At 55.0% G+C, this 20,039-nt stretch overlaps 1 protein-coding gene across 1 annotated transcript in view; it reads right to left on the bottom strand.

The window, feature by feature from the left end:
- Positions 1-504: 504 nt before the first annotated feature.
- The window catches only part of KLF13 (KLF transcription factor 13), a 46,405-nt gene continuing 26,870 nt past the window's right edge, over positions 505-20,039 (bottom strand). The window contains exons 2-3 of the mRNA XM_079699519.1: positions 5,742-6,374; positions 505-789 (exon numbers count right to left, since the gene is read on the bottom strand). Coding sequence (XP_079555645.1) covers positions 6,085-6,374 — 290 coding nt within the window. The 3' untranslated portion in view covers positions 505-789; positions 5,742-6,084. The remainder of the gene's footprint in view (positions 790-5,741; positions 6,375-20,039) is intronic.

Genomic DNA, 20,039 nt, shown 5'->3' with positions numbered 1-20,039 from the left:
CAGTTCACGACCATGGGAGATTTAAGTGGGCTCTGGCATCAACAGATGCTGTCCCTCCCCCCAGATCCCGGGGACCCCTGGCCCTGTCTCCACAGTGCCAGGCTGGCCCCCATGGCAGAGCAGTTCGGGGTCGGTCTCCAAGGCTGGCCCGGGGGACCTAGGTGGGCTGCATCTAGGGCATTTTCTGGACAAGCGCTATGCCCTGCACGGGAACCTGCCTTTCTTTTCAGCGCTCCTGGGGATTGAGGCTGATGAGCTTTCTGTGGGGTGGGGGTGGGGAATGTGATGAGCCGAGGGCCCCGGGGTAGTAGACGGCCAGAAGAGCACTCACCCCCCGTAAAGCCTTCTCCCTCTCCCCGTGTTAAGGCCTGCCAGTTCCAGGCTGGTGTGCGCCCCTCAGCCAACTACATCCAACTGCTTGAGCTGCGTCATTTCAGTTCCCTCCCTCCCTCCCAGAGCCTCTCCAAGGCATGCCCATCAAAGGACCAGCTCTGGCAAATAAAATAATGAATCATAAATTTTATTTCAAAATGTAAACGTCACTAAACATGCATACACATTAAAACAATAAAATTTACAATTTAGTTCATTTTTTTTTCTTTTTGCATAGGACATCATTACAATATAGAATCTATGCCTTACAAAATACATACAAAGTTTTATCCGAGCAAGCCAAGGCCAGATTGGGAACTGTACAACTGTAATACTTCACTGTAGTGATCCAGGAAAGACGAAACATGGCCTTCGGAAGCATGGTGTGGTGGTTAAAAAAAACAACAAAAAAAGTTCCTATGGAAAAGGAAAACGTGTGCTCGATGGAAATGGTCTTGGACCCTTGGATTCTACCTTGGGATTTTGGCAAACAATTCCAGAGAAGCTCCATCAATGGCTTTGGGAGGAGGAGGGGCCCTTTGTGCAGAGTCCGGGGGCGGCAGAGACCCGCGTGCACCCAGCCCACCCACACAGCAATTCCCGGCCCCGTGGGAGCCACAGCGGCCCGCGCCCGACAACCCACAGCTGCTCGGGAGAGCGACGCCTCCAGCCCTCAGGGTCCTCGGCACTTGGCACAAGGGACTAAGGTGAAGCGAGGGAGCAAAGCCTCCCACCCACACACCCAGACAGGCACCCTGACCTAGGAATGGACGCCTCCCCCCGGGTGTCTGAGCCACACTGGGAAGTGGCCCCCTGCTCCATGGAAGGCAGGCTGGGGAGGGAGGCATCTGGCTTTGGACAGGCGGCCCTGGGCTGAGTGGGAGACATGGCTTTCACCCAGACCTGCGATTGCCAGGCAGGCATTCAGCTTGGTTTCCAAACGAGCACATGCAGCAGCCTGTCGCCATGTCACTAGGAAGACGTCCCAAGCCCTGAGAGAAAGCTGCTTACGCGGCCCCGCCGCCCCCCTTCATCCTGTGTCCCCCACAGGGAATGCATGATGCGCAGGGCAGGGGAAGCCACTTTCTCCCATCCTGTTCATCTTTAAATAAAAGGAGTAAGGTTTTAAAGCTGCATGAGAAGGGGAGAGGCTGGGTGGGGTCGGGGGAACACTGCAAGTCCAATACCTCGATGGGGGTCAGTAGAAACCAAGTGTGGCCCCAGGCTCACGCCTCCCACCAGAGTCCAACTCTTCTAACTGATGAGAGACAGAGTAGCAGGTGGGGGAAGGGCCGCTCCCTAAACGGTGTTCAGGCATTCATCAGTAGTAAGCTGGATTGTGCATCCGAATTCTGGCACAAAATTCTCTGGGATGTGTCTGGGACAAACCTTTGAAAACTCAGCCTCAGAATCGGGAAAATCAGTTACAGGACCTGGCTTTTCCCAGGGTGATCCTGAATTCTAAAAGGGTCAGCCCACACCCTTGATTTTAGCTTTGGAAAATATGGTCACCAGAATCGCACGTGGAATCTTTGGACAGAAAGATGTGGGTGACCTGCAAAGCATTTCTGACCGGCTACAATGTGACGGATATATCAGGCCCTTCAAACCTTCCAGCACTCAGTCTTTAAACGACTTTGGAAAAAGGGTTAAAAAAAAAAAAAAAAAAGTGACAGCTGTCAGAAGTCAAAAACATCAGGTAGCCTTGTAAACACAGCCGAAACCAGGAGTTGAGAAATATGGGGACGCTATTGCTCAGATCACGCTTCCCTGTTCAGTGGCCCTCTCGTTTGCTGAGCTCTAGGGGTGAGTCCCTGGGGCGTGCTTTGACGCTGGCAGCCACCTTAGCACCTGCTTCTGGCAAGAAAAGCGGCCAGTCTTCTGGAGACACTGGGCTGGGGGGGAGGAGACTTGGAGACCCCGCTTCTGCCGCACTTCACTTGGACCCCAGAAAGCCACCAGCCCTGTGTGTCCCCAGAAGAGGGCTGGGGGCACCCGTGGCCCAGCTGTCTGTCCCCACCTCCGAATCACCTTCCCTGGTCTGAGCTGTGACCCAGGGCATGGGGAGGACTGGGGACCCCAGTGCTGCTGAAGTTTGCACCTGGAGGCTGCACCCTGGCGAATCCTGCACCTGCCCGGATGCGTGGCCTCAGAATAAAGGGGGGTCATCATGCACCCCGAGTGCCGTGGGTGGGGTGCAGCAGGATGTAGGTAGGGCACCTCCAGGACCACATTCCCATCAAGGGCATCACTGCCCATTCCTACATAGCACCCAACAGGAAAGGACCCCAGGGCCCTCTGTGGAAGGGGCTGCGTTTTTCCCGATGGCTGTAGAGTAGGGTAGGTGTATGGGGAGCTGACAACCCTAATAATTATGGCTGACGCAAAGAGGGCTTCCTTGTTTGGGAGATGGGCTGAACACCAGCCCCCTGATTGAGTCCAGGGTCACTTGTAGGCCTTTTTGGAGGGGAACTCTCCCTTCACTCAGGCAACCTTTGTTTTGAGATCTCCGCCCCCTTGGCCTTGCAAGCACTGGAGTCGGCCACAAAAGAAAGGTTTGAGTTTTCACTACTGTTTCTAGGAGTCCTGGGGGTTCCTCAGTCACACTGAAGCCAGCAAACATGGCCATAAACCGGAAAAATGAAAGACCCTGAAACAGACCCAGGCCGGGAAGACATTCTACATCTTAGAAAAAAAATACAGGCTGTTCAGCAGGGTCGCCCACCGTGTTTCCGTGGGGGTCTGAGCGAGTGCGGCCTTCCGGGGCCTGCCACCGCACTCTTCTCTTCCAAACACACTCCACGGGTCGTGATGATGAGATGCCAGCAAGAGCCCATTCGAACTTAGCCTGAGATACATGGATTTTTCCCACCCTTCAAGTGAGATGAATTTTAGCCCCAGATGAGTCAGGTTGCCTGCTGGCTGGAACCCCAGGCCGAGTGCTTGGGGCTGCGGGGCGGGATTTCCCTCCAGGTGCCCTGAGGCAGAAGAGCAGTGGCCTGTCTCCCGAACAGGCCCACTTCAGAAGGACCGGACCGCAACCTGCCATTAGACGAGAACTACTTTGGGAACGAAGACACACTCATCTGCCGAAAATAGCCAACGCCTGCATATTTCTGTTTTAAGGCAATGTCACCCTTCCATCTATCAGACGGAACAGCCCTGGGTCACTTAGAGGAAACATTAAATTAAGTGCTCTCTTTGGAAACAGCAAACGCCCGCTCTCCCTCCCCCACCCCCCCACCCCACCTCTAAAACAAACCACTCTTCTTTTATTCCACGATGACTGGGTTTAGAGTCCTTTTGCCCCCTTCCTATACGCAGAGAGCAGGGGGGTCGGAAACCCTTCTTCCTCCGGGATGCTGCGGGCGGGTCACAAGAAGCCTGGCCCCTTGGGGCACGTGGCTTCTCCCAGCCTTCAGGGACCCGTGTGTGGCGAGCACACCAAAGGACTCTGGAATAAAATTCCTGAACCTGGAATGTGAGTTCCTGAGACATGAAGTGTATTCGGAGTGTGGCTTTCTCTGCCCCACCCAGAAACAACTTTGGGAGGGACCTCCGAGGGCCCTTCCGGGCCTCACTTTGGAACCGGGCGTGAAGAGCTCTCACCCCAGGTGCTCAGGGCGTGGCTCCATCCAGGTGGCCAGCACTTCCCGTTCTCTCTCCTGGACCAAATGCGAGCAGGGCTGTCACAGAGCCCAAGAGAGCCAGGGTGGGGCCACCCCTCACCCCACGCCATTCCCACCTGGTTCCCACCCATAGCAAGAGCAATGCTCCCGCCCAGCTCGGGAGCTACCATGCTACTCAGAAGCCACCACCACACCACTGGCTGATCCCAGCTGACACACAGCAGAGTTAGAAATGGCAACCAGAGCGCTGCAGACAGCAGACTGCCTGCCTCTGGCTGCTAGGGACAGAGGGTGCCCATCTGCTCTGGAGCCGCCCAGGGGCTACGAGCACCAGCTGGGCCTGGGTCTCCGGGGTTCCTCTGTGCTGCATCCCTCGCTGAGACTGGCTGGGGGTGGAAGCAGGATGACCACAACCAAGGCACTCTGGGCTCAGGGAAGCCCCTCTACGGCCCTCTGAGGTCCCAAGAATCATCCCTCCTCATCGAAATGAACAGAGGTCTCTGCAAGATACCCCAAGTCCTTCCCAAACCCACACTCCCTGCCCCAACACACACACACACACTCACACACACTGTCCTGGGGACTTGTATTTACAGGCCCCGACTCCCTGGAGGAAGGGAAGGGAGGTGACTGGGCAGGTGGTGGCTTCAGCTCTCCACTGAGGAGTGCGCTGGAGCCCGGCCTGACCCACCTGCGCAGGTCAGAGCTCTGGGAGAGACGTCCCCGGCTCTCTGCCCGCCCCCGTCAGCACGGGAAGGCTGGCGGTGGGGGCCCTGCACCCCAGTGCCCCACAGGCCGGGGCCTCCCAGGTAGGAGGGAAAAAGGAGGGGGGGAAGGGAGGAGTCCAGGGACACAGGGCTCATGGAGAAGCTGAGGGTTCGCTAATTCTGAGCTGGGGACACGGTGGGTCTGAAAAAAGCATTTCCCACAACTTCCGTCCGGTGCTCCCCAGGGAGGAAAGAGAATGCACATTCTCCGACTGCATTTCCCATGACATCCGCCTCGCCACCCCACAATGTTCCAAGTCACAATGTTCCGGTCTCTTGCTACGGAACAGTCTCTGTGAACTGCCGAGCGTGGCCACAGCAAGCCACACACACAGAGCGTCTGGCCAGGTGGCCCCGCTTTACCCATCATGTCAAACAAAGGCATCCCAAGAGCAGGGCCAGTCGGGGAGAACGTGGGAACTGGACGCACCAATGACACCTTCGGACACCCTTGTAGGAGACCAGTCAGAGAACGTGGTGTAATAGTGGAAGGTCCTGGGGCCTTCTGCGGGGACACAGCAGCGGGCGGGGGCCCTGGCCATGTGGACATCAGATGGTGCGGCCAGCTGCCCAACACGGGTTTGCATCTCTGCTTCCGGCGCTCCGAGGGGGACCAGGGCAGGGTCCCGGAGGCAAGGACCCCGACAGTCTCCCTGGGGAGTGCTCCCCTTACCCGTCACGGCTTAAGGCGTCCCTCTGAGCCGTCTGCATTCTGAGCCCACTGCCAGCTGGGGCGAGGCTGAAGCTGGGCGGGGGGCAGGAAGAGGGAGCCGCGGGCCCTGCTTAGGGGTCTGCCCTGGAAGCACAAGTTCGGTGACCATGGCTCCCAACTAACCAACCGGCCTATCCGCCGCGTGTGCTGAGCTCCACCTGCACTGCCTTGCCCCCAGTGTGTGCCCAAACCTAAAAGGAAATTCCAGAGTGCAAATCTATGTACAGAGTAAGGCGGCAGGAAGGGGGTGTCCTCACTGACCTCGTGGAACATGTCCATCCCTGAGAAAGGGGGGGTTCAACACCGCTGAATCACCTTCGTGGGTATGTCTCTTGTGCAATCGTGGATGGTGTTTTTTGGAATTTTTTCGTTATTTTCTTACAAATTTGACACCTGAGGTGAAGAAAATCGTTTTGTTGTTATTGACTTCATAAAGTACTCTCTTCTGATTACAAAAGGAAACGACACGGAATCACGGGAGGAAGTGAGAGCATCTGCTCATGGCTATGGTAAGGAGGCGGGGCCGCGGGGCTGGGCGGGGCCTAGGGTGGGCGTGGCAAGGATGGGGCGTGGCTTGCCACGGGCCCCGCCCCGCCGTCGGCGCTCAGGGAGAGCTGGCCGGGCTGATGGTGGGGCTGCTGGCGTCCGAGCGGCTGTAGTCGCTGAGCGAGCCGGTCCGCGAGCCCCCGCCGCGCCGCTGCAGCATCCCCGGGTGGAAGTTGGCGTGGCGGCGCGCGTGCTTGGTCAGGTGGTCGCTGCGCATGAAGCGCTTGTCGCAGATGGGGCAGCTGAATTTCTTCTCGCCCGTGTGCGTGCGGTAGTGCCGTGCCAGCTCGTCAGAGCGCGCGAACTTCTTGTTGCAGTCCTGCCAGCTGCAGGCGAAGGGGCGCTCCCCTGTGGGCGACACGGCAGAGGGAGGGTCAGTCACAGCCCACACCCCAAGCCTGCCCCTCCCTCCCTGCGCGCCTCCCTCGGTGCCCCATCTCCGACAGCCTCGGTGACAAATCCTTCAGGGTACAGGTGTGGGTGCCAGCGCCCTCCTGTCCGCAGGGTGGATGTAAGCAGACATCTCCCGGGAGGAAATGGCAGCATGCCAGGTGCTGCGGCCCCCTCAAGTACCCGGCACCGCATGCCACGCAGCACCCTCTGCAGGGTCAGCTGTCCCTAGGCGGTGGCGGGGAGCACAGGCCGGTCCCTGGGCTCTAAGAAGGGAAACTAGGAGGAGAGGGTGGAGGGGTCAGGGAGAGCTCGCAGGCCTGCAAGTTTGGCCACACCACCCTGGCCCCACCAGGAGCCCTACTCCAGAGCCCCCAAGCCCTGCAGGGCCTGCAGACAATTTGCTGACGCCAGCGTCCAGCCACCATTCAGGCGGTCCACAGTCTCCTCATCTGTAACATGAATGGGTCAGGATGGACTATTTCCAGGGCCTGAGAGTCTATGGCCGAGATGTCTGTTTACCGCAGCAGGCTCCAACTAGAGTCTGCTGCTCCTCCTCTCAGAGATGTTCCAACATGGCCAACAGGCAGCACAGGAGGAGGCTGCGGGGTGACACCTAGAAGAGGAAGGTAAGGAAGGCTGGCTACAGTCAGGACCTCACCCCTCCCTCCCATCCCCTGCTCAGGGCAAGGGGCAGGCCAGCCTTTACCCAGGCAAACTCTGAACCACGCGCACACACACAAAAGACATCAATTACACAGGGAGAGCCAGCATGGGGTTCTAGCACCCCAGAATGCAGCCCTCTGGCACTGGGGGTGGCTACACAGTACACTTTCCTGCCCCGTTTCTCCGCCTCCCTCCCGGACTCTGGCCCTGAAGCTGAGAGCCAGCCCTTGAAGCTGGTCCACCAGTGCTCAGCAGAGGAAATCTACACCGCCCACTCCAAATGAGCCCATCAACCTTAAATATAAACAGACACCCAAAGATGGCCAGACATCCAAGGAAAACCAGTGGCATGAAAGGGAAAGGCCAAGAGCAACAAAACCACTGACTCCAGAGGAAAATAGAGTAAAGCCGGGAAACAGAAGAGAATATTAAGCTAAAAATTCTAATTAGCATTCTCAAAGAAATTTCAGATAAAATTTTATGCATAAAGCAAACAGGATAAAAAGGAAGTTCAGAGAACAAAAAATAGTGTTTAGAAGTTGGGAGTATTGCTGCCCAAACAAAAATTCCATAGAAAAGCTGGAAACATACTCAAGGAAATATCCCAGAAAAAGAGAACAAAAAAACAGCTCTAGAAAATATGTGAATGCTGCAGTGTTCTCTGTCTCCTAGCAATGCTGAAGCTGAGAGCTGTGTGTGGCTCTGTTTGCTTTCCTTATTGATTTTCTGTTATGAGGGGGAGGCAGGGTGGGGCGGGGTGGTTTCACAATCAAGCAAGAGAGCAAACCATCACTTCCCATCTGTTACTAACAGTAAGAGCTAGAAGTTCAGCATCACAGGGAATCAATCCTGTGGGTTCGACATCTAATTAACAGAAGGCACTGAGGAAAAGAACAAAAAAATGGAGAAGAGGAAATTACCAAAGAAACAATAGAACAGTACCTGTCAGAGTAAAAAAAGGAGACAGGAAACTAACATTGAAAGGGTTATTAGCACAGAGGTGGGCCAGGGAGTGAATAAAGGCTCCTGCTGTGAGAATACCTGCAGTGTCAGAACACTAGGTAAGAAGAGGAGATCCCAAAACTTACTGGAGAGAAAGGGGAGAAGCAGGTCCTCTGGGAGGGAACAAGGCTGGGACACACACCAGACTTCTCGTAAGTTACACTAGCTGCTAGATGACAGAGAAACACAGCCTCCCAAGTTTACCTTGCACACTCCAGCAAAAATAAGAAAAAACTGAGAAGCCAGGGAAGTAAGTGAACAATGAAGGGTCATCCTAGGACAAGAGTGAGGGAGACTTGGTGGGCCACTGGAGCTGTGGGCCAGGAATCACAGAGGGAGGGTTACAAGAAGAAAGGGAGTTCCATGTACCATAGAGTATGATCAAGAGGCTGAATACATTTCAGGACATGGCCAAGGCACATACTATTCTTTGGGTAAAGGGAAAAAAGAGAGGCAATTAGTAACTCCAGGAAAAATAGAAGACATGTACGAAAATTGTCTACATTAGAAGCAAACTAAAATGCCACATGATTACGAGCAATGAGGGAAGAGCTCCGAGCCAAACACTGTTTTAGGGGCTTTTTGTGTATTATTTATCCTTCACAACAACCCCATGAGGTGGCAGAAGGGAATGCAGTTCCAAACACAGGCCCTGGCATACGGAAGCAGTCTTCACACAGTCGTGATCATGTGAACCCTAGCACTGCTTGTCAGTGTTTAGAATCGATCTTATAGACAAAGCCCATACCACTGATTCGTGGCCCCAGGAGAGAATGTGGGTTTAAGGGAAAGGTAGGAATACACCCATGTGCAGTCAAAGGAAATCTCGAAATGAGGTTAAAAGCTATAAGGATAATCAACAAAAGAATTAAAAACAATCATATAACCATCAATTCAGGAGGAGGTGGGAGAGAGGTAGGAATGAGGTAATTCCTTAAATTTCAGGGTAGGGAGATAAGGGATGGCATCTGAAGTTGATAAAATGAGAAACAGTAATAAAATCATACAGTTTTATTTATGGCAGTAACCACCAAGACAACTAAAATCAGAGCAGTATTGATCGCTAGAGAATAAGGCTGGATTGGGAAGAGGATTTTTTTGCTGCTGCAAACTCTTTTGTGTTATGTCTTTTAAAAAAATCATATGCATTTATGTCTTTGATAACAATAAAAAGGAATGCTGAAAAATTATTCTTTAAATATCTAGCCCAACACCACACCAAACCATATTTAAAGAAAAGTCAGAATTTTAAAACTGTTAAATCGGTTCTGGGGGGGAGAAAGAATCAATACAAAGTTTGAGAAATGCCGCACACTAATCCCACCCTAGGAGATTCACAGTGCACAGTTATCCTTTAAGTGTTTGGAAAGGTCCAGCACGAAATACAGTGCTGTCCTTTCACGTGACCGCCGCTGCACTCAAGACTCTAGTGCACCAGGTCCAACAGATGAGGCTCAGCTCCTCTCTCCATGGTGTACTGATGCGTGGCCTCAGACAAAGGCCTCACTGCCTGCAGGGGTGAGTAAATAGTGGCCCCACCAAAGATACGTCCAAGTCCTGACCCCTGGAACCTGTCAATGTGACCTTATTTGGGAAAAAGGTCTTTGCAGATACAATTAAGGTAGGGATCATGAGATGAGATCACACACATTAGAAGAAAAGGGGAAAGGACTCCAGGGAGTGATGTACCCGTAAGCCAGGGGACTCGGAGTCTGGGGCAGCCACCAGACACTGGGAGGGGGGGACTAACACTGCCAACACTTTGACTTCATACTTCTGCGCTCCAAAACAGTGAGAGAGCATACTTCTGTTGTTCTAAGCCACCCAGTTTGTGGTTAATTGGTTACAAAAGCCACAGGAAATGAACACAGTGTCCCATCCTCACAGTGGGGTCCACGTGGGGATTCTACAGGGTTGCACACAACCAGCCCTTGGCACTGTGCCTGGTACAGGCCCAGTGCTTACTCCCGAGGTGTTATTTTTGCTCTTATCTATTATTCTTGTCAACTAGGTCTCCTCAGATTTGGGCCTGCCGGGAGGGGCAGGGGTTGGGGGTGCTGGGCACAGAACCAACCCAAAGCCACACTCAGCCTTGCTTCCTAATAAACCCTGTGTCCTCACTGGGAGGCTTGTCCTTTTCAGGGTCCTTCTGCTGCAACCCCGGGAAGCACGTTAGATGTGTATAATTAGAGATGGGATGCATGACCCCAGGGGGGCAGCGAAAGGCAGCATCCAACAGGGTGGGATGTTGGTGCTAGGCAGCCTGGTGGCAGAAGGTGGGGAAAGCCCAGCATCGCTACTCGGCCAGCACGCAGCCCTTGGCCTACTGGGGCGTCAGCAGCACGACACTTTTATGGAGCACAAAAGCAATGCCCAGCCCTGGGAACGTGGGTGTGATGTCGACAGACAGGGCTCTCCCTGGTCCGTCCTCTATTCTTCTGTCAGCCCGCTCCAGGTGGCCAATAAGCTGATCCACAGACAGACGGATAAACCATTCAGCAGTTATGATGCAGGCCGGCGAGGAGCAGCACAGGGTTTCGCTTGGCTGGCCTCTGAGCGGTGACATTCAAGCGGCACCCGGGAGGCTGACCAGGGGCAGCGGGAGAACTACGAACGGATGGGGCAAAGGCAGCCTGTACAGGGGGACAGAGACCAGAGACCTCCACAACAGCACTGCTCACCCTTTTAGTAAGGAACCCGGGGAGCTTTTGTTCACCTGGGTTATGTCCATTGACATTTATCATAGAAATTAAAACAAAAACATTTAAACTCAAGCACACTTTCCAGTAGCTGTCAGAAGGATGATGTCATCACACATCATGCAGCCTCTGGAACATTCCACTGTATTCTTTTGAGAAAATAAAGGACAAATAATGCTATTGTTGAGAAAATAGTTCTGACCTTATCTGGAGGGTCTGGAGTCCCTGCAGGTGTCTCTGGGCCTCACTTTGAAAACCGCCACTGCCGCTCGGGGACTGACCCAGGTGGCACGTGGCTAAGCTGAGCTAGGGGAGGGACGGTTGCACCCAGAGCGGGGCAGGGGCCAGCAGGTCCAGGACGGTGGGGCGTGCACCCGTGCACCAAACAAAGCCAAGCCTCTTCCTGGCCAGGCTCAAGTTCCGCACCTGCCTCCTCCTGGGATGTGACCGGGAGACAGCAGCGGTACCGCGGGGCTGCCACCGGAGGGCGCTAGGCCCAGCGCACAAGGGACCCAGACCCCAGACCCCTGGAGGGAGCCCAGGCCTCCTGCAGCCTCCCTGGAGCCTAAGCCTGGGGTGCGCGCACTTCAGGTCGCTCTGCCCGCCCCCCTCCTTCAGAAGCCAGGAGGGCGGCAGGTGTGTGGGCGGAGGGGGCAGTGGGACAGGATGGCGAGAGGGCCTAGTGAGGGAAGGAGGAAGGGGGCTGGATGCACAGGGAGGAGGGCGGGCCAGGGTCACTGTGGGGGGCGCTGGGGATCCAGGGGCTGGAGGGTGGGTACCCGCCAGTGGGTGCTAGGCCCCAAGGAGCCAGGACTGAGGGGTTTGGGTAACGGTGGGGGCAGGTCCAGGACCTGCTGGTGCTGGTCGTCGGGGGCGCTGTGTGGGGAGGAGCTGGGGGGCCGGGCCTGGGGGTATGCAGTGGCGGGAGGGGGATAGTTGGGGGCGGGCGCACGCAGGTAGCGGGTCGTGGGGGCGGGCCGGGGGCACGCAGGGCGGGGGTTACATAAATGTTCCCTGGCACCCTGCGAGGCGGCCGAGAGCAGTTGCCTCATCTTATCAGGGAACAGGGCGTCCCACACTCTTGCCCAAGCCGCAGGCCTGGGCGGGAACAGTATGTTCTCTCCGAGAAGCCACAAGAGGCTCCTCGCGGAGCCACCCCCCTTGGCCCCGCCCCAGGCCCGCCCCCCGCAGGTGCAGCTGGGCTCACTAGTGCGCATGCTCCGGCTCAGACCGCCTCCTGCTCGCCCTCTCAAGGCCGTGTTCCCCATGACCTCCCTCGCCCCATCCAGCCTCGGCCGAACTGCCAGCCTCCACAGGATGAAGGGAGGTGCTGGCTCTAACAGCACCTATAAAAAAGACCGTCGTGGCCCTTTTCTGTCTGTGAGCCTCTGGTGGGCAGTCAGGGGCGGGGAGTTGGGGTGTGTGTGTGCCCTGAGCCAGGACCAGAGCAACATCTGCAGAACAGGGCCCCTTCTGGGCAGTGAGTGCCGGGCTCTACTGGCCCGAGCTCGGGGAAGCCTGGCTGAGCTTCCCTCCGTGGAAGGGAGAAGGGAGGAGAGGCATCTCTGACCAGGGGCCCCGGGACAGAAAAGCAGATGGTGCAGGGGTACCCAGGCCTGCAAGAGCAGAACTCAGTGAGCACAAGGCATCCGTACAGGTGTGTGTCTGGGGGGGGGGGGGTGATGGTGAGAGGCAGGGCTGGTCCAGAGAGTCAGAGGGTGGCACGGGGAGAGGCCTCCACAGAGAAACAGCTGCTCCCGGGCTCCCAGGCCCCCGCTACTCGCTGCTAGCAAGAGGCCTGTCATTCATCAATAGATAGTTCCAATCTGTGGTCGCCAGCATAGGGCTGCTTCCAGCTCCCAACCTCAAAACGGCCACGTTCTTCACTCCTGGGAGGCCCGCTCTCCCTCCCACTCTGAGGCATCTCGGCAGATGGCCGACCACTGGGGCCAATCAACCGCCAGCCTCTAAGGAAAGCCAAGCTGGTCGGGGTCAGCAGAAAGGCCTGTCCTCTGAGGGGGAGGCTGACTTTCCTATTTTCGTTAGGAGGACATTCGGCTACTCTGCCGGTGGTTTACAGACCCACATGGAGCTGACACACAGATGCCCCGTCTCCTGGGAAGTCCAGGCTGCAAGCTCTTACCCACCATTGTACAGGTGAGGGAGGTGAGGCCCAGGAAAGAGAGTTGCCACTCAGGGGGTCCCCCTCACCCTAGGACTCAGCAGGCAGCAGAAGAGGCGATTTCGGCATGGAAGCAGCCCCTGCAGGGGTCAGCGCCTGCCCCTCCCCGACTCCTGCGCTCCTTCTCGTTTGTCATGGCCGCATCTCACAGTAACTGTGAGGGTTAAGAGGGAGAACACACAGGTGTTCAGAGGAGATACGCTGTTATCACTGGTGGGGCTCCTGGGAGCGTCCCCGGCCAGACACCAGCCAGGACTCATCTCTGCTGAAACAGCCTGGCCCCGGGTGCCCTCCTCCACCGCTGCTGTGGTGCACGCGTGTGGCTCATCACACGCTCCTGTGTACCCTCACACATGCCAGGGCTGGCAGGACACGAAGGGAGGCGGCACCTGGCTGGAGACTGCTACACACAGCCTGGGGGCACGGGTTAAACAAGAAAATCCGCCTTCTGCAGACGCGTGTGTCTCCACGTTTGTACAATGGATGCAGGTGTATTTTTAAAAGTAGACGTTTTGGGTTGCTGCTTTGCCTTGCTTTGTTTTGGAATAGGATAACTTGATCCTAAAATTCATTCAGAAAAATAAACAAATAGAAACAGCCAGAAAAATGCTGAAGAAGAAGAATGAGGTGGGGGGACTGGACCACCAGATACAACATGCCGTTGCAGAAGCTGCTGACCGGCAGTGGAGCACAGCGGAAATGCCTGGACCAGATTCTAAGATCACAGGAGCTGTGTAGCAGAAAGCAGTGACACCTAAGGCAAGGCAGAGGGGCGGTGTCCAAAAATGTCTCAGGATAACTAGTTAACAACCAGTCCATGCTTCACACCTTAAACCAGGCTAAGTTCTGAATGGGTCAAAGATTTAAATGGGAAAAGTGAAACCACAGATGTTCTAGGGGAAAACCTGAGAACATTCCTTTAAAAAGCTAAGATAGAAGTTCTTTCTATGAATCAAAGTCTAAAACCCGTAAGTGAAAAGATCGATAAATTTGACAACAAAGTCTAAAATATGTCTCCACAGAGAAAGTCACAAGGAAAGGCAAAAAATAAATAACAAACTGAGAAAAATATATCTGCAGCTCTTGTTACAAAGGGCTAATCTCCAATACAGGAAGAGTTCACAGAAATTAAAAGGAAAACATAATACTCAATAGAAAAATAGGCAAGGGCTGTGGCTGACAGTTCATAAACAGGAGGTACAATGACTCCTGAGCATCTGAAAAGATGCTCAACATCACCCATCAGGAGACAAATATAAATGAACCCCCAGAGACACCTGACTTTTTACCTATCAGGGTGCTGAGACGGTGGGAACAGGTACTCCCACACTTTGCTGATGGAAGTACAAACTGCTACAGTCTCTATGGAGGCCGACTTGGCAATAACTATCCAAATGACAGATGTGTGTATCCTCTGAACTCACAACTTGGGGGAGCTATCCTACAGACACACCTGCACACCTGCAAGATGGGATGTGTGCCTGACTATGCGGTGCAGCAAAAGCCTCAGGACAATTCATGCCCTCCCAGGGCCCATTACATAAATTTAACAGACACCCATAAGACAGAATCCTGTGAAGAAGGAGTGGAACACGTTCTCAACTGAGACGGAAAGGTCTCTGAGGGACAGCTCTGAGTGAGAAAAGCAAGGTCCCAAGCAGAAAGCGCGGTCAGGAGGCTGAGTACTGCGTGCACACCCATGCGTGTCTGCCTGTGTCTGCAGAGGTGCTCTGGGCGGGCATCTGAGAACCTGGAGCCGAGGACGGTGGGGGCAGAGAGCTGAGTGCACAGAGGGCAAGGAGGACTTGGAGAACTTTCCTTGGGAGACGACTTAAACCCCCAGATTTTGAAACACACAGTGTATTTACCTATTCAGAAAATTAAAAACAGAAATCTGTAGCAAACTAGGAAACGGTAGCCACAAATAACACAAATTGAAAAGTGGGTGTTAAATGAACAACGCTCGCATTCCTGGCTAGGCTGTTTCCACAGCACATCCCAAATCCCACAGCCACAGATACCAGTCCAAGGGCTCCCCTTAGAACCTGGCAGGGGGGTGGGCTTGAGAGCATGAGAAACTCAGAAACAGCAAAATTAAGTCCAATCTGCTTTTCTAGAAGGAGTTCCCAGGGCAGGACCCCCGGGCTCCAGAGCCCCTGGTCCCACTGCAAATGGGGTTGGAAGGCATTCCCTGATAAAGAGTTTGACAGACCTGGCCTGACTTAGAAGACCATGGTGATGCATTCTAACAGCAGCAGACCCAGGGCTGTAATCATGCGCTGGAGGTCCCCCAGGCTCCTGTCATAAAAGTCGCTCTGTCCACCCTCCCACAACTGACTGACCCTTTGGAACCAGCCCAGGTGGACGGGGCAGGTGCCAGCTGCCACCCTTCCTCGCCTTGCAGCCCAGACGAATTCACCCCACTGTCAGGACGCAGACCCCAAGTTCCAGGCAGGAGAATCGGTGTCCTCTGCCAGAGCTCGGTGAAGAGGTAGGAACTGGGGGTCCTGTTCAGGCTTCTGGGAAAGGGTTTCCCCTCGAACCAAAGAAAGCCAGGATGAGGGCAGGGCATGCGCGGGGCGGGGGGAGCAGGCACAGAGTGGAAGAGCCTCTGGAGCCTTGCGGGACTAGGACATCGGGGGTGGCATAGTCACCGGCGGACACACGGAGAGGTCCGAGGAGACTCACACCGGAGCCAGACCGCAGGCCAAGCCCCTGGCCAACCTGGCCACCCCCACCCCAAAGAAGCCAACTCTTCAAGGTCAGCCGGGGCCCCTGGGAGAGGGCCTGGTCCGGTGGCCTACGTGACCCCCCTTCCTGCGCCACTCACCACGGGCACAGCAGCGCCCTGCTCTCACCCGCTTCTCCACACAGCCTGTGCAACCACTCTGGCCCCACTTCCTCTTCCTGGGCCCCCTCCCCCAGCCCTCAGTTCCTCCCCGCTGTGCCTGCCGAGTAGGCCTGGCTGGCAGGGACTCCATGGCGCACAGGCGTGTACTCTCGAGGTGTGCTACTTGGGGCCCCACCCACCCCAAGACGCAGGCAGGGGTCAGGACGGACCATCTCAGAGACAGGGACTGAGGTCGAAAGTCAGAGTGACCTCCCCCAGCTCACGAACAAGGCGTGGCTGGCCCGCGTCCAGCTTTCCTCCTTCCCCACCGGGGACCGGGCTCGGCTGTGGCCAGCTGCCCATGCTGACCTCGGCCACAACGTCCCAGGTGAGAGCAGGAGAGGAACCCTGGAGGCCACTGGCCCATCACCCAGACGGGGCCCAGAGGCCGGCACCTGCCCCGCCGAGACCACCCTCCCCACTCACCCCAGAAGGCCCCCCTCGGCTCCCCAGGGAGGAGCCAGCAGCCCCCTAGCCTGGGCAGGGGTGTCCCTGCCTGCACCCAACATGTGCGAAGTGCCGGGCGGCTCTCTCCTGAGAGGCTGGCCTGTCTGCAAGGACTGGGCACCCAGAGGCAGCACCCTCAAAACCAGAGCCCGGCACCCCGCCTCCAGGCCCAGCACCTACACCTGGCCTGTTCCAGGTGCAAGAAGCAGGCCCTGTTTCCCTCAGGGAAAAGAGTCACGAGGCTCAAACAAAACAGAGCCAAACAATGGACTTTTCAGAGTTGACTTCATAAAGCAAATAAATCAGAATAAAAATAAATAAGCCATTATACTATAGTCCTAAAATGCCTTTCGTTTTTGAGGGAGCTGATGCAAAAACAAAACCTCAGTCACTGACCTACTTTTGCTACAACAGTTGAAGACGCAGAGGACCGACCCCAGACACCCAGGAAGGAGCCCAGGAAAGCTCCCGGGCCCCACCCTTAGCAGCCCAGGTCACCAGACCCACCAGTGCCCGGCTAGCCTCGGCCGCTTGGAGCAGTTTATACCCAGTTTTGTTTGCGGAGAGCAGATGCTGGAGCAGTAGGCCGGAGGCCTTGCCCTGCAGCAAACCTGGGTGCTGTTCCGTGCATCCCGGGCTGCACACATGGCGCACGGGGGGCCACCCACCGCCCCGCCCTCTCCCCACCTGAAGAGATCCGCACTGCCCACTCTGACGGGGGAGAACAGCACTCTCGGCGGCCTTCCAGATCAGGGGACAAAGGCCGGCCCCTCCCCTGTCCCAGGCCTGGCTAGGGCCTGCCCTTCTCCTCACATCCTGCCTGGCCCTCCACCTGTGCCTATGCCCTCCTCCGGCCCAGGCTGGAGCAGGTGTCCAAGGGAGCTGACCCTGGGGACATGGGCCAGGAAGGAAAGCAGAAGCCATTCTGAAATCCCCACCCCTGCAGTGCCCCCAGAAACCTCAGGGCTGGAGCGACCCCTTCCTCTACAGGTTCGCAGGGGACTAATGCCTAGGGAGGGCCAGTGAAAGCTGCCTCCTCCCCCAGGGACCCCGAGATGGTGCTCCTTGGAGTCGCCCCCAAGGTCACCGGAACCAGGTTTCACGTGCTGGGTGGGGTGGGTGAGCACGGAGCCGGCCGGCTGTCTCTCTGATGTTCTCGCAAATCCCAGGCAGGGGTCCACTTACACACGCAGTTCCATTCCCACGGGCCAACCAGGAACACAGACCACAGAGCGGCTGAGCCCCACTGTCCTGTGCACGTGGGAGACGCACATGCTGCAGAGCTGTAACTGCAGGAAGGACGCACGGTTATTTTGGGGTGATCTAGGGAAGACAGGACTCACACATGTCCTTTCTGAATTCCTATAGTTTTCAACTGCACTGCTTTTTGCAGTCAGAAAGAATGCAATACACCAGCGACGAATACATACGTGTCCATACATATCTATATACGTATACAGATATTACAGACTTCTGTTACAGAATAACAGTCTCACCAAACTCCAGCTCAGCTGACTGGGCCTGCTTCCATGGAAGCCAGCACCCCTGGCCTCTGGTGAGGGAGCAGCACTCATTTACACGCACGGGCGCACATGCCTGCAAAGGTCAAAAGGACCACATGCCAGGAATTTCAGAAAGGTGTTTTCCCTGCGCTTGCTAAGGGTTACAAAACACATTGGAAAATTTCCGTTCCCAAGGTCCCCTTTCAAACAGCAATAATAAAATACCAATGGTTTCTGCCAGCAGGTGGCCAGCAGCCACTCCAGAAAAGGGTTCTGGAGTCTGGCTCTGTGTCTCTATGTGTCACACACACACACGACTGACTCACAACCCCGTGTTTCTCCTAAAGGGACATGCAGGGAGAGGCATATCGGCTCCCACCCCAAAAGCTTCCAGACCCCGGACTACTACCCACAAGGGACTTTCTCCAGGTGATTGAATGCCCTGAGCGACTCGTGAGCTGCGCCCAAAGAACAGACACAGATGTTTCCACTTCTCTCTGTTTGATGGTCACATCACTAACTGCCTCCAAAGAGAAGTTGCGAGCATCTTCCCCCGAGCTGAGGGGAGCAACTCGGTCAAGGCCCTGGCCCCCTTGACTGCAGTCTTGGGGGGAGCATCCCCTGCCTGGGAATCTGTGATCTGCTGCACACTAGCCCTGGCAGCTGCTGACAGCCCGGGAGGGACATTTCAGGCCTTTCAGGCTATCTCATTAGAGATTTTCTCAAACACCCCAGAAAGGCAAGGACATGAGTTTGGAATCCAAAATTAAAGATCCAGGTTTATTTACTTGATAAAAATGTTCTTCACATGGGGCTGATCAAAAGCAAAGGGAACTCGTATCCAAAATATATAAAGAACTCTTAAATCTCAACAATAAGTGAACATTTGATTGTAACACTGAACAAAAGACCCAAACTCAACTGAAGAAGATGTACAGATGGCAAACACCATGTGAAAAACGCTCAATATCATTTGCCATCAAGGAAATGCAAGTAAAACCATGAAATGGCACTACACACAAGTGAGAGTGGCTAAAATCCAAAAAACTGACCGTGCTAAACGCTGGTGGAGTAGCTGAAACTCTCATTTGCTGCTGGTGACAATGCAATGTGGGACAGTCATTTTATAAGACGGTTTGACAGTTTCCATGAAGTTAAACACAGACTCACTAGACAAGGCAGCAATCCCACCCTAGGCATTCGCCACAGGAAAGACCCTTTATTCACAATCGGCCAACACTGGAAGTCAGCATTTTCTGCAGGTGAGTGGATGAACACGAGCTGCATCCACACAATGGAGCACAACTCAACCATAAAAAGAAAGGAACCACTGATTCATGCACACACAAACGGATGCATCTTAAATGCATCTTGCTAAGTCGAAAAAGCTAGACCCCAAAATCTATACGTTGTATGACTATTCATATGACTTTTTGCCAAAGGTAAAAACTAAGGACAGGGGGCTTCCCTGGTGGCGCAGTGGTTGAGAATCTGCCTGCTAATGCAGGGGACACGGGTTCGAGCCCTGGGCTGGGAAGATCCCACATGCCGCGGAGCAACTAGGCCCGTGAGCCACAACTACTGAGCCTGCGCGTCTGGAGCATGTGCTCCGCAACAAGAGAGGCCGCGATAGGGAGAGGCCCGCGCACCGTGATGAAGAGTGGCCCCCACTTGCCACAACTAGAGAAAGCCCTTGCACAGAAACAAAGACCCAACACAACAAAAATTAATTAATTAATTAATAAACTCCTACCCCCAACATCTTCTTTAAAAAAAAAACAAAAAAAAAACTAAGGATAGAACATGCACCAGGGGTTCTAGAGGCTGAAGGATTGGGAAGTGGGTGATCACACAGGGGCATTTTTAGGGCGATGGAACTGTTGTGCCTGGTGCTGGGATGGTGGATACAAGACTCTCTGCATTTGTCAAAACCCATAGACTGTACTTCACCATGAACGTGCTTGAGTATTTGCAAATGTTTAGTCTGTAAAGGTGGCTGGGGATCCCAGGATGGAAGGCAGACTGGGGACAGCAGACTCTGGCCCTATTACAAACACATGGCATGGCCTCTGGGGGTGGGGGGTTGGGCAGGGACAAGGAGCCGACAGGAGGAACTGCACGTGAACAAAGCTCTAGCTTCTCACGAGAGAATCCAGGGTAGACAATCCCCAAAATGCTTCATACGTACGCTGGGGCTGAACAAACAGGTGAACGCATGGTGGGTGGTGGGAGCCT

This window comes from Hyperoodon ampullatus (assembly GCF_949752795.1).
Source record: "Hyperoodon ampullatus genome assembly, chromosome: 3".
Taxonomy (NCBI): Eukaryota; Metazoa; Chordata; class Mammalia; order Artiodactyla; family Ziphiidae; genus Hyperoodon; species Hyperoodon ampullatus.
Note: the sequence above shows the minus strand (reverse complement) of the source record. Positions and strands in the feature narration are given on the sequence as shown.